This window comes from Dendronephthya gigantea, unplaced genomic scaffold (assembly GCF_004324835.1).
Source record: "Dendronephthya gigantea isolate DGI-Jeju-01 unplaced genomic scaffold, DenGig_1.0 000032F, whole genome shotgun sequence".
In the NCBI taxonomy this organism is placed as follows: domain Eukaryota; kingdom Metazoa; phylum Cnidaria; class Anthozoa; order Malacalcyonacea; family Nephtheidae; genus Dendronephthya; species Dendronephthya gigantea.
This window is the reverse complement of record NW_021163042.1, coordinates 1,288,807-1,303,161: the sequence shown is the minus strand read 5'-3', so window position 1 is coordinate 1,303,161 and position 14,355 is coordinate 1,288,807. Positions and strand designations below refer to the sequence as shown.

Genomic DNA, 14,355 nt, shown 5'->3' with positions numbered 1-14,355 from the left:
TAGAACAGCAATCATAATTTTCTCTTCAGTCGACTCTCCAAATATGGATTGTCTACCCAAAGAGTAATTTATTTGTCCTGTGACACACTGAAGATGACAACAGGTCCTTCGATCGGCAGGTCCCAAATGCTCATGATAATTACCACTGACCAATACTTTAAAAAAATATTTCGTACCGCAGATATGCTTCCAGTCGGAATTTAAGTTAAATTTGCAAAAACTTATTATAAATGGATAATATCACTTTAACATATTATGAAAATTGCAATCATGCTCCTAGATACGATTACAAATCATTTCAGAACTCCTAAGAAGAATAAATCTTGCACTTAAGAACAACGTGTTCATTTTTGAAGGGTTTTTTTATAGGGGGGACATTATGCTCCTGGAATACAGTTTGAGGCTACATTTAGAAGTTTCTAAGGAACAAAAATATTTTGTGCTTGCGTTCGCCTTGGAAACAAGGTGGTTTCTAAGCTGTTGCGTTTATAAAAAGTGCATTTCATCAAATTCTTTAAAAAGGGTTTTGAAGCCTTGCCTTTTTTTAACCCAATACCGCTACAAAAAAGAGACCTTTAACTTATCGAGTATAAGCTACTTTGAATTCTCATTAGCAATGTGCGTTTAAAAAAAACGAGAATTGCTAACGTGTTTACGGAGCGGTTTGAAGTGGATTTCTTAAAAGTAGCGTTCTTATGTGTGCGTTGAGTGCAATTTCATTCTGGAGGACGCACCAAGCGTATGCGGAAACACAAAACGGCACACAAGCACAGAATACCTAACAGAAGTAGAACTCCTGTACTTTTTTCGTAAGTGTTATTCGTCATGATTCGTCACTTAGCAAGTGCATTTTTTTGAGGCAGTCACCCCCCTGTCAATACTAAAAATGGCTTGATTTTAGACATTGGCAGAGGGGTGACAGCCTCAAAAAAATGCACTTGCTAAGTGACGAATCATGACGAATCACACTTACGAAAAAAATAGTATAGAGTTCTACTTCTGTTAGGTATTCTGTGACACAAGTGCACACAACCTAGAATAAGCATTGGTGGTGTATGCATAAATAGCAAACGATGATGAAGGCTTGGTATAGAAAAAGACGTAAAAATAGTCTTAAAACCGTGTGGAACTGCATGTCATACTGTTCTCTCCGGCTAGGAAATGATTTCCGTTTGCAGTTCCATTTTTATCTCTCTCAGTTTCATGATCGTCCAGAAGTTGATGCAGATCAGTGGATACGTGGTTGATCATCCCTGCCCCGTAGGCGTCCCCCATCACATTATTCACGGTTTGTATTCGATCGCTGTGTGGTGGAGAGAAATAATACAACGCTTACAAACAATACAAATATAATAGCTAGCTAATTATAAGCATGCACGCGCCTTGACATGCATCCATCCTCTGACATGCCATAACCCCTTCAGAGTTTCTTATAATGATGTCAAACTCGGAAAGTTTGATGTTACACGAAATTTGATTGGCTCCACAACTATCGAGCCAATCAAACTTCGTGTAACATCAGACTTTTGACATCATTATGAAAAAGGTCTATTTCATCAGGTGTAATAATTTCAGTTAGATCAACCAGTAAGATGCCATAACCCCTTCTCCTCAGAGGGGTTATATGTCTGCTGAATCAATTAGTAGAGCTTAATTGAAGAAAATATACTAAAACCTTCCATAACCGTAATTTTCGATGTTCTGCCTGATAAATTTTAATCAGTGATTTTAATAGGTGCATAAAGATTAAAAGCTTTTTGCTATAGATCTATACATGGTGTGGACCAAACGTTCGTTTCAACATTTGGACATGGGAGAGAAAATCATACGAAATGGCATATTTTGATACGGGAGAACAAATTTATTACATGCATTGAGCGACTCATTTCAATTTAAAATGAACCTCGACTGAAATCTGTGTCATCACATGAATACTCATGCAGCTTCACTGAAGGTAAAAAATACTAATTCTTTTTTATTCCGGTTCACTCCAAAGCTCGACAGAACTATAAGCTAGAATATTACTGATATGGTATAATACCATATCAGTAATATTCTTATAGTTTTGTCGAGCTTTGGAGTGAACCGGAATAAAAAAATTGGTATTTTAAAAAGGTTAACGAACATTTTATTATATATTATATGTGCATGTCGAAACAAGCCTAATGATGTTAAAGAGGTTTAAGAGATTAAGAATTAGCAAGATTTTCGCCAAATTTATGCATTCATTCTTCTCAAGACCTCGACCAGCGGGGCGAAGAGTAATAAAAAAGAAGAGTAATAAGAAGAGTAAAGTAAACATTAACTCACACAATCCAATCAATAGCAAAGATGAGGCCAATGAATCTCGTAGGAACCCCAACAGCTTCAAGGCACAAAATGGTGTAGGATAATCCCGCACTTGGAATTCCTGAAGCACCAGCTGATACAAATATTGCGACCAATCTATGATACAGATAAAATATGAGACGTTGTCAATACGATGCACTAGTCTATTCTTAACAATGTAAAACCTTAATCTTTATTCCATCAACATGCAATTCCACAATAAAAAGCTGAGTTTGACAATGTGAATTGCATGCTGAATATATAATATTAGTATAATTTCAGTATTGAAAAATGGCCTTTGAGCATTCTGATTGGCTCCCTCAGCAGTAACTCTGAGGCAATAGTTACTGCTCAGAGCAGTCTGAGCAGTAACTATTGCTTTTCCCCAAAAAAACATGGCTGAAAATACTCAAAATCAAAATTATATTCATAAAATAAACACGTGTATCAGTTGTATTTATAAATAAAACTTTTTCAATACTGAAATTATACTAAAACAATTAGTCGCCTCAGGCTCGGTGATTACAAGCCTATATTCACTTCGCCTTCGGCTCAGTGAATATAGGCTTGTAATCACCTCGCCTTCGGCGACTAATTGTTAAGTATAAAGGTTTAAATGTTTAATTTACTTTTGGCTGTAAACTATAATTTAAAATATAAAGATAAAGAAATATGACGAGCATTTTCATATTTAAGAATGTGTACAAAACATTAGTATATATAATATTGCTATATACGTCATCCAATAGAGTGAACATGCATTGCACACATTGCAAAACCCTATCATCGCACATGCCAATCGTATAAAAAAACCGTGGACGGAGTTTAAAAGGTTGCCGCGTGTAGACGTGTATTAAGGCATTAGGGACCATAAGATGCATCATATCTACGAAGCGGTCGTGAGGTAATACTGTCTTCATTTCCACAGACAGTCTCACAACAGAACTTAAAAATTATAGACTGCTTTTGGTAAACAAATTAGTCAGAGCCGTATGGAAAGCCGTGGCGTATGTAAAACACAAGCCCCGTTTACATGGGACTCAATTCATTGGCACGGCACGGCTAAAATTGGTACCCGTACCCAATTTTATTTGTGTTCAGGCTACCAAAACAAAGGCCGAGCACAGATGAAATTGGTATATATACGGAATCCAGAGTGCGGTGTAAACAAGGTTTTAAATCCATATAATCTTACGCTGTCAAAATGATCTCCCCAAATGTAAGGGACATATTCTCGAGGTTTGCCAAAAATATAACGACAACAGCGAAGTACAAGGCACTCCCATCCATATTGCAGGTTGCACCAATTGGTAAACAAAACTGCGCCACCCTTCGATCGACCTTGTTGTTCTCAGTGACACAACGGATAGTGACTGGTAGGGTAGCTGAACTACATGAAATTAATGAGATGCAAAAATAATATTATATCTAGTTATAGACTTCATTGGCGAAATGACCTTTAATTATACGTGATATACCTTGACGATGTTCCAAATGCAGTGATCATAGCAGGAACTATACCAGACAAATAGGCAAAAGGATTCCTTCTCACAATGAAAAAATACAACGATGGATAAACGATAAAGGCTTGGATAAAACAACCAACAAAATTTACAGCGACGAACAAGCCTACATCTCTGAATGTCTTTAAGATGTCTTCGACCTCAGCTAAACTGCCAGCAATTAGAGATAAAATACCAAGAGGAGACACCCTATATATTAAGAATTATATCAAGTATTATTTATCTGGAAATCTATAGTTACCATGTAGAAGCCATTACTAAATTGAGCGACTTTTATATATCACTGCATGATTTTATTCTGTATAAACACTATCTTTTTAAATCTACTACTGAAAAAAGCTGATCCGGGAACATTGGAACATTAACATACCACATAATCCAAGATACGAGCATCATTACAACATGTAGCCAGGACTTGACGAATTCCAATAATGCACGACCATCTTCACCGAGTTTTCTGAGAATCATACCAAGCAGAATGGAGAAAACTATCAGGCCTAGAAAATTTGTACCATCCTTCTCGATGGTGCCAGAGAATGTGTATTCTTTGTCATTGGTGATGATCGTCACATTCTTGCCATTGTTGGAACCCCATGGAACAACCGTGTTGTCATTAAGGAGATTGGCCACATCTTTTGCCGAAGAAGGGCTGCTTGTGTTTTTTCGAAGAAAGTTGATAGATTTACTAGCGTAATCTGTCTGCGTCTATAAAAGGGACCATGCAATGCAAATAATGTTAATTGCAATTTGATTTATTGATGGAGTAACAATATATAGAAGGTGTTTCTTCACTTACAGATTTCAATGCTGCTTCAACCAAATTTTGTGGAATCAAATTTCTAAAAAAAAAATTGTATAAGACGGTGGTTCTATATGGCTTATAGCTATATGATCTTTAATAACTTGCGGTTTCCTACTGAAACACAGCTGCATTGAAGACCCTGGGTACGACGTTGCTGCAATGGCATAGTGTAGGCTGAGAGCAGTGTTTAATAAAGCAGTAGTGGTAAGTCACATGGTGGTAGTTAAGCTTGATTCAAATTGTATACAATTCGTTGTTTTGCGAAATCTGACATGTAAAACCGTATTACAACAAATTACGACGAATTATGACAAATTAGTTAACATTCACCGAAGGCGTTAAACGAACGTAAATTCAGTCAGGGGCGGATCTAGACCGGTGCATCCGATGCGAATGCATCGGTCAGATTTCTCAAACCTTCTGAAAATATAAAACTTTCAAACTATAGCGAAACTAAATGATAGGTGCGCCTAAATAGTTTTAAATAATATTTAAATCTTTTTCCGAGAAAAAATCGGCGAATAGCCTGCTTTTTAACAACGCCTACTCTTTGGGCAGTATAGCTGCCGCCGCACTGAGCTATATATAATTCCTGGAGGACCGGCTCCCTGCCAAATCGTGTCGCCAAAAACATGGCGGATTTTGAGCTTTGCTGACGCCACATGGTTCCTTTTGCTCATGGTGGTTACCACTGACATACCGCGATACAAGGTGAAAAACTGTGTCCATCTCCCTCCTGGCACAGATTAGCTATATACAGATATGAAACTTCTGTGTTTTTGCTGATTGTTTTGTGTCCCACGCGCAGCCAGTGCTTGATGACTTCCGGCGGCGAGCTTGGCAAGTGTCATGAGCAAATTTAATGAGTAAAACGCCGTTTTTAAGACGAAAAATTGCTTTTTTAAAAAATTCTCGCTACCTATGGCTATTTCTGGAATAAATTCTTAAAGAGTATCGGTAACTACATATTTTATAAACCAAAGGAGTATAATTGGAAATATTCCTTGTTAAAAAAGTGCATTTTAAAGTTTGGTTGAATGGATCGACATATTCTCGAACATACCTCATGGGAATCGCTCGACAAAAAGGTAGTGTACATTTATGATAAGTTACCCAAAAAGAAACGCTTCTATCGCCCTCGCTATAATTGAAGAAAGATTGAAACGACTGCAAATTTATGATATCATTGTAATATGATATCCTAGTGTAAATTATTATCTTCAATTAAGCATGCCTTGTACAGTTCTGCTCCTCCGCTGTGTTTTTCTCCTGTTTTCGCCAAAATCAAATAGATTCAGAAAACAGTTCTTAGCTCAGAAGACCCACTTTATCCATCTTTTCAAAAATTTTAAGTCAAATGGGACATCGCCCTAAAGGTTTTGTTTAAATCAGCATTTGTTTGTCAAAAATTCGATTTTTCTATCGATTTACTCATTAAATTTCAACATGACACTTGCCAAGCAAGTTACGCATGCGCACATCGGGCAAAAAACCGTGTGACTCGATTTGGCTTCAGTTTCATATCTGTATATAGGTAATCTGTGCTCCTGGTTTTTATGAAAATATTTTCAGCTTTCCGTATATATTTTTTGTTTCTCATATAAAATGGATAAAGGTTTCTCTTTTTCCCTGTTCAACAAATGGAAAAAACACGTAGCTTCGTGCTCTGCGTCTGACGTTGTGAATGGCTTAATTCACTTATCGGGGGAATGATTTTTCTCATTCGGCTGTTATTTTATGGCATCCAGGTAAGCCGGTTTTTATAACAATTTCAGTTTTTTGCCTTTGGACTCGAATATAAACTGATTACTAAAGGTTCTGAGCCATATAAATCCATCAAAACTTATGGTACAAACAGCAAATATACTATTTTAGACCTTTGGTACATGTGCAATGTTATATACTCAAACAGTCAAACTTTATCATTTTTCTTGACTAGTGTGGAGAAGGAATTAAATTCCTGGCAATGTCAATCTTTAAGTTTGGTCTATTTTGTTTTCATGATAGCAGTGGCGTCGCTAGGGGGGGAACTGGGGGGGACCCGTCCCCCCCACTTATTCTAAAGACCACTTTTGGAATTTTTCTAAATCTGAAGAGAAAAAGGGGGGGGGTACAATGATTCTAATCTCCAACAGCAGAGTAAATAAAGAAATTTTCGAATTAACATTACTTTTGATCATGTAAAGAATATCATTAGAATAACATAGTCAGCATATAGAAAGAGACATTGCAGATAAAATTGAGTTGGATGCTCTTGTTGATACATTTAGATTAGGCTGATTAGCTAACAACAAAAAGTTCCCCTTGTAAAAACTGTTTGTTTATAACAAAAATCTCCGATCTGTGGCTTTCGGATTGTCATAAAACTTTGCTGAAAATGCGGGAAATAGCGTTTTAGAGACCCTAGAAATAAAAATTTTCTCGGGGGTGAATGCCCCCGAACCCTCCTAGAGGTCTTGCGCTTTGGTGCCTCGTCCCCCCCAGTCTGAGCGACCTGGCGACGCCACTGCATGATAGCAAACAATAATGTAAATAGGTAAACCTTTAACCTTCCCCCCAGTGAGTCTATTAGATTTAAGCATTAACTAACATGATCTAATTGACAAAAGTGCTGAGTGGGTGCTGATACAAAGTAATAAGATTTTTGCTGCAAACAGTGTAAATTTCAACCTTTGATGATGGTGACTGTTAAAACCTAGTTAATATATTATCTTGTTTGCCTTGTCAAATTCAAATCAATTATCATGGCTTATATTAATTGATTTTTTAACTTCTTGCAACTTGTGAATAAATCTTGATCAGATCTCCATTTATATTTTTCAGGATGAAGATGCTATGAAATAAAGCAAGCTAGAGGTGGCTTATTAATTAATGAAATAAAGCAAGCTAGAGATGGCTTATTAATTAATTGTCATGCAATTTGTTGGAACATTGAACTGAGATGTATTTAGCATATTATACACATTCTTATGAATCTGCATTGTTATCCTTAATTACCATGTTATCTGATTTTGTTTTTGGCTGGTATTTTTATAACCATTGTTATATTTATAAAAGAAATAAATATAAACATGCATTGTGTGAGCAGTGTATCTTCAATCTGCAGCCACTTTTATAATTTTCTGTTTATGGTGTCAAACTTCAAGAGGGCTAAATTCAATGGGCTAATCAGGAGTAATTGAGTCTATGGAGGATGAGTATTATTCATTAATAAGACCAGGGGTCCAGGGGTGCAATTAGATAATATTGAAAACTTTTATAGCCCATTGAGGTACAATTAAGCTGATGACCTTACTGAAAAGTATATTATGCAAATATGACTCATGGTTGAAACTATTTCTTGCACTTAGTCAGCTGCAGGGTTCAAAAAAGTCTAATTGATGTCCATAAATATCCAATTGTCCCCAAAATGTCCGACAATAGTGCCAAAAAGTTCAAGTATTTGTTATAGGAATGTAGAAATAATGAAAATATAATGAAAAACACCTGTCACGAACAAAAACGCCTGTACGAAAATCTTCAATTTTGTCCACAATTTTTGACGTTTTAAGATATATTTGTTCTTGCGTTGGCAATAACAGCGTCTACGACTTGTATTCATCTTAAAAAAACGCTTTATATTTCAAAAAAATGCAATTAATGATGTTTTCATGACTTTATATTTCAAAAAAACAAAACAAGTTCTCACGGGAAATTTTTTTTATAAAGGCCAGGGGGGAGAACCTGTTGTTTAGATAATCCAGGGGGGAGAACACCCTTGTAGCGGACTCATAATTGAGCCCGGTCAGTGGTAAATACCATGGCCAAAAGGAACCATGTGGCGTCAGCAGAGCTTCTGCGGTTGCGCAGAAGGGCGAAGTCCGCCATGTTTTTGCGGACAAAAAGATGGCGGCGAAGTTACCGAAAAATGACGAGCCGGTCCTCCAGGAATTATTATATAGCTCAGTGGTGAAGATATGCAAATATCGATGCAAATGTCGATGCAAAATTGCAAATTAAGTGCGATCTTTGCTCTTTGCTTGAACACAATAAGCTGTCCGATATTGAGGCAGTACGGCGTGGTGCTGAAATGAAAGTTTCCACTCTCCTGTCGAAATCGAAGGTTTCGAATCCCTTTAAAATTGGCAAAGTTGAAAGAGATATTGCCAGTGAATTATATTCCGAAGCATATCACCGAAACGTGACAGCGTGGGGAACACCGAGCTCTAAAGTGAGTATTTGTTTACATTACTGTCAGTACTTGGGTAGTTTGGTTATTTTGGTATCCTAGTATTATTGACTATTTATTGCAGTAATGATAATAAATAAAGAATAATATTCTAATTTTGCCAACATTGGCCCAACAATAGCTTTATATTATATAGTATTAAATATTGTCTATTAACTATTAAGCTGTATGTAGTTGTATATATATTATATTGTTGTATATATGATATGATTCATATTCTGATATATGTAGAGGGCAGTCAACAGTGTGGCATATTTTTAGTTCTAGGCACAGCCACAGGCTCGCAGCTGCTCAAATCTAGTTACATTAGATATTACTCAAAAGCATTAAATAAACAAAAATATATACTATAATTAAATATATATTGCTGTTAATTATAACAACTAACACTCTATTTATTATGCTTAGAATGGCAAAGTTATAAATTGTCATTCTCATTTGCATAATATCAATATTAAATTCATATTAATATTTTGCAATAGAATTATATCATGGTAAGAACCCAGAAGGTTGTAGCAATATTGACATTTGACAATAATTGACTTGTCCTTAGTACACGGTGATTATAAATTTATTGTCAAGGACCATACAGTATATAAATGAACATTAGAACAACTTATGTCCTTTAAGTAATATTATTAAACTTATGCCTTTTTAAAACAATATCATAATTACTGTAGAAGGTTTATGTTCAAACTATTATATGTGTTTTTGATCTTGTTAATAATTAAAAAATATTGCTAATTTAAATTGTGCATGTTCCTTAAATGATCTTAATCCTTAGAATTTTATGATGGCGTATAATATATAATGCATTTTTATGCATTTAGGACCAAAGGCAATGGAACTTGTCTATATAGGGCTTGTTCCAAGTTACTTTGTGGCAAAGAGGATCTTTGTTATTTATGGAGAGACCTCACCAGCATTGGAGAGACCTTACTAGCATTGAGCTCTTTAATAAACAGGAGTTTTATGCATTGTTTTAGTAAAAAAATTGTTATTCCAAATGTTGTTGGGTGCTTTTTGAAAGTGAGATGATTGGCAATGTTGCAAGGTTGAAGATTTATTATTTATAACAGTTGAAGTGATTCTGTAATAGGAATTGTGGAATGTAAATTGTTATGGTTTGAAAATTATAATTTTAATATGGTATGAATCTGTTTGTTTGTTTATTTTGCAAAACCTTGGTGCAATGTGGATATGTGTGGAATGCTATGGCCAGAATGAATGCCCGTTATTGCCATTCCGGTCAAGTCCCTTTCGTTTGTTTTTCGTTCAAAACTGTAGTTATGTCTCATCAGGCTCCAAGCATAACTCGTGGTAATGAGTGGAGATTGTGTGAGGTGAACTCGTGATTCGTGGTTGTCGCTGAGATCGGTGGTGATGAAATCCAGATAAGAGCATGCTGTTTGTCCGTGTGTGGTTGACTGTTTGTGCGAAATAACAGTGGTTTTTTTCTTCATTTTATTCTTGTATTTTTTGCAAACTATTCGCTCAAAACGCAGGAAATCGCATTTGCGGGGTCCTAGATTTCAAAATTTCCCGGGGGAGAATGCCGGACCCCCCTATTTATGCGAGACTCAGGACGATGCACCGGTCAGAGAATATGCTCGATCCGCCCCTGAATTCAGTTATGTAAATTTCTAACGTATAAAGTTGAATTCTGATTGGCAGCATTTGTAATATATGTAAATGTTCATATACACCTATCGTTTACACTTTATACTGCAAATTTTGAGGAATTTATTGTGCTTCAATTCGCTAATATTAATTTCGGATCGAACGTAGCTATGTCGCGGTACCTGCATGTACACGCCTAATCTATAGATCATTAGATTTCCTAACTTATCGTGTCGTACATGTCAAGTTGTTCATAATCTTGCAGAGTTTAAAAATATGAAACGTTTCTAGGCAAAGCCACAAGAGTCACAAAGGAATAGCATTAGTTATTTGTGCGACCCGACAACGTAATAAATACTTAATCACGAGATCTAAGACTAAAACTTGAATTTTTAGAAATAAAGTAATCCAAGGTCAACTGTGTTCAGGCAGTTCAGCCTGAAATGCCAACAGAAAAGCCACACTGAGATGGAATGTAGAAAAAAACACCCAATCAACGCTCCATGCGAAGTCGCGGATTCATAAATAAAAAACGAGCAAAATATCCGCGTACCCTACACATTATATCCAACATTTGTCGACTTTTCTCTTAAACTGAACATTACAATAAAGTGCCAATATCACTAGTAATTATATTTTGAAAGGCAGAATTTTGCTGCTTTTCACAGACTTGCTACAGGTATTTCACTAGTCAATTATTGGTATGTTACTTCGCGTTCCTGACAGATAAACTGCGCGATATGGGCAGTGAAGATATGCTTGTGTTAAAAATCTGAAACCAAAACTGAAATCGCTTCATATATATCATAGCTTATAGCTATATCATACTTCTGTTATGTTTATAAAAATATATGATAGCTGCTGAATCACACGTGATGCAGTGCTTGGCGTAGCCAGCCCGACAATTTAGTCATGCTATGCTAATATTTTGGTGATCATTGACTGTGAAAACAATGAATTTCTAAAGAAATGAATAATGATCTAATAACATAAAATTTGCATAGCATGACTAAAGGCTAGTTTCCACTCAGGAAAAATCTCCTTTGGATCGGAACGGACAGGAAAATTTCCTTTGTCGGTGAGTTCTCAGGCGGCGTTTATACACAGGAAACTTTCCTGTCCTGTCCAATCCAAAGGAGAATTTTCCTGAGTGGAAACTAGCCTTAAATCGTCAGGCTGGTTACGCCACTGTCGTGATGATATAGCAAAACGACTGCAGAAGGAAAAATAACACTGCATGGTGTTTAAACGAGACTGACTGATCAAAAGATATATAATCAGCTTTATAAGTTTGCAGTTGGTATTATCAAAACAATTGTACTGATCCAGGTTTTTTCCTGTATGCTCACAAAGGGATTAACTCTATATACAGGAAATATGCGCTTAACTTATAATTTTTTCTATCAGAAGTCTGTCATGTCTTGTATAACAGATATGGTAATGATATATAGTGATACGACTACACGGCATAGAGTTGCATACAGTGCAAATTAAGTCAGTGCAATTAAATCTGGTTTTATTTCTTATAACCTCTTAACCAATTCGATTACGCTTAGAAGTCAACTTCGTTATTTTCTATGACGTACATAAGATGATAAGAAATTAAAAAAGCTTGTGTTTTTTTATACCTACGTTTCATCAGAATAAGAGGATAATGTATATTGTTTTGTATTGCATCCAAATGACCTAATAACAATTGTCGCCAGGATTAAGTATATGCTTCAAAAACAGCATATTGTTATGCAAAACCTACGCCTCATTTATATGTAGATTAGTATCGAAACTAAACACTAGTACCGCCAGAAAACTGACCTCAGCTAGGGCCGTGGGAACGCTTTTAGCCCCGTTTACACTACAGTCAATTTATTGGCTCGGCACGGTACCATGCCTATTACTAGTATTAGTGTTCAGGCTACCATTAAAAAAGGCTAATAGATAAAATGGGCACGGGTACCCATTTTAGCCGTGCCAATAAGTTAAGTATAGTGTAAACGGGGCTTTAGGGTCTAACGGCTACCGAGCATGGTTTATTTATTGAAAAACGACTGTTTCCTGAACATTACATTCAAGCAAAACATTTCAGCTTTCAGGCTCAGCCGGCACTATTGTATAACTCGGCATAGCTTGTTGTAGATGAAAAATCAGGCCCGAACTAAAATTGTTTTGTAATTTTAGGTCAATCCTTCCTTATTGATTAACAAAAGCCCTATCGGTGGAATGAGAAATATTGCATGATGTTTACATGCAGTATAGTCTATCAAAAATACAAAATATATACATACATAATTACGTCTATGACGTGTCTTTGGATTTTTGAGCAGCAATCCGAAAAAAAACTATCTGTGTCAAAATATTGCCATAATTTATATATCGGTGACATTAAATAATGCATTTAACATAAATTTATTTTTAAATTATTTTAGCAACGTTTGACGGTTCTATATTCTCTGCGTTATATGGTCCAAAATCCATGAACCATGCATGTATACGAACTATATCATGCCAACCCGTTTCCTTTACGCCTAAACCAAACGTATATGGTACAAACTTAAGATTGTTATATTACTTATATGTATATATACCTTAAAAGGTCGAGAAAAGAATCCAGGGCAGTGATTTGGCTTGGCTCGCTGTCTTCGTTAGTTTCAGAGTTACTATCTTCGCCAGGTTTTATAGCCTTCACCAGAACAAGACCGAGAACTGTTGCAACTACGGTTGTCGTAAGATAATACAGAAATGTTCTCCTGCCCAGCTTTCCCGCCGAAGCAGTGTCAATTTCTGCCAAGGCCACGACAATACTAGAGACAGTGAGGGGTATTATTATCATTCGCAACATACGGATGAACAGTTCACCGGGAAACTTGATGTACATAACGACTTTTTCAGTCTCTGTTGATTCTTGAACAGCATCGTGTATTAGGATTCCGATCAGGAAACCAAGAAAAACTGACACGACAATCGCAATTAACTGCGCGTTTCCCACCAACGCTTGGCGTATTTTTGAGACTCGCCTAGTGATTTGTGGTGCTTCGAAATTGGCTTCAACATCGACTGCGTCTCGATCTTTACCAACGTCTGGATTCTGAATTACGACCGACATGGTGTCATACAGAATAGTATCTAAGATATTCAGCTCTGTCAGTGGTGCTGCTTCAAGCAATTATGCGTATATACGCACTTGTGGCCACAGTATATGGCATGTCCACTTTGTCTTCCGGTCTCACTCTTTACCTAAGCCGTCCAATTGAATTTGCTATGAAACACCTCAAATTGAAATCTGGACTCTCGTCTGAGAGGTTATGGAAACTGGACATTCTAGACCACGAAACACGCGTGAGATGGTGAAAACACACGACTCGCAGCGATTTGTAGATCATCGGAGTCATTCGCGGCCTACGCCTTACAATGAGTGGCGGTACAGTTAAAATCATATAAATAGGGACATACGATATAGAGAGAAATATTCTAATAGATGGAATATTTCTGAAGTAATTATATAAAATACAAACTAAGGGAGTGGTCATAAAGTACGTACTGCCCGTGTGTGCATGAAGGATATTAGGATGGTGTATCATGTATGAACCTATTCGGCTGTCTATAAAGAAATGATTATAGAAAAACAGAAAATTCTCATTCCACTGATTGCAGAACCAATTTAACTGAACCAATTTAATAACAAATACAGCCAGGTAATGAAATGGTAACTCATAGAATAGAATTATTACTACTTATCATCATCTAAACTATTGCTACTTTTCAAATTTAAAGTATATCATCACAGGTTTAGTAAAATGCTGTTTCATGTGACGAAATATAGTCTAAACATCCAATATTGTTTGCTATTTGGTTTCAGG

At 36.2% G+C, this 14,355-nt stretch overlaps 1 protein-coding gene across 1 annotated transcript; it reads right to left on the bottom strand.

Annotated features, from left to right (window-relative positions):
- Positions 1 to 949: 949 nt before the first annotated feature.
- Positions 950 to 13,695, bottom strand: LOC114524936 (excitatory amino acid transporter 1-like). Its single transcript, XM_028546171.1, has 7 exons — positions 13,084 to 13,695; positions 4,648 to 4,690; positions 4,222 to 4,556; positions 3,807 to 4,040; positions 3,524 to 3,718; positions 2,311 to 2,445; positions 950 to 1,303 (listed from the first exon to the last, which is right to left on the bottom strand). The coding sequence occupies exons 1-7, from the start codon at positions 13,599 to 13,601 to the stop codon at positions 1,114 to 1,116; spliced, it is 1,650 nt and encodes a 549-aa protein (XP_028401972.1). The 5' UTR covers positions 13,602 to 13,695; the 3' UTR covers positions 950 to 1,113.
- Positions 13,696 to 14,355: the final 660 nt, after the last annotated feature.

Bases quoted from the DNA above. Each gene is read 5' to 3' on its own strand.
- LOC114524936 (XM_028546171.1), bottom strand. From the start codon at position 13,601: ATGTCGGTCGTAATTCAGAATCCAGACGTTGGTAAAGATCGAGACGCA. The intron at 4,691-13,083 runs GTATATATACAT...TTTTTTTTTTAG, and splicing joins TCTTTTCTCGACCTTTTAAG to AAATTTGATTCCACAAAATT. The intron at 1,304-2,310 runs GTGAGTTAATGT...TCCACCACACAG, and splicing joins TTTGCTATTGATTGGATTGT to CGATCGAATACAAACCGTGA.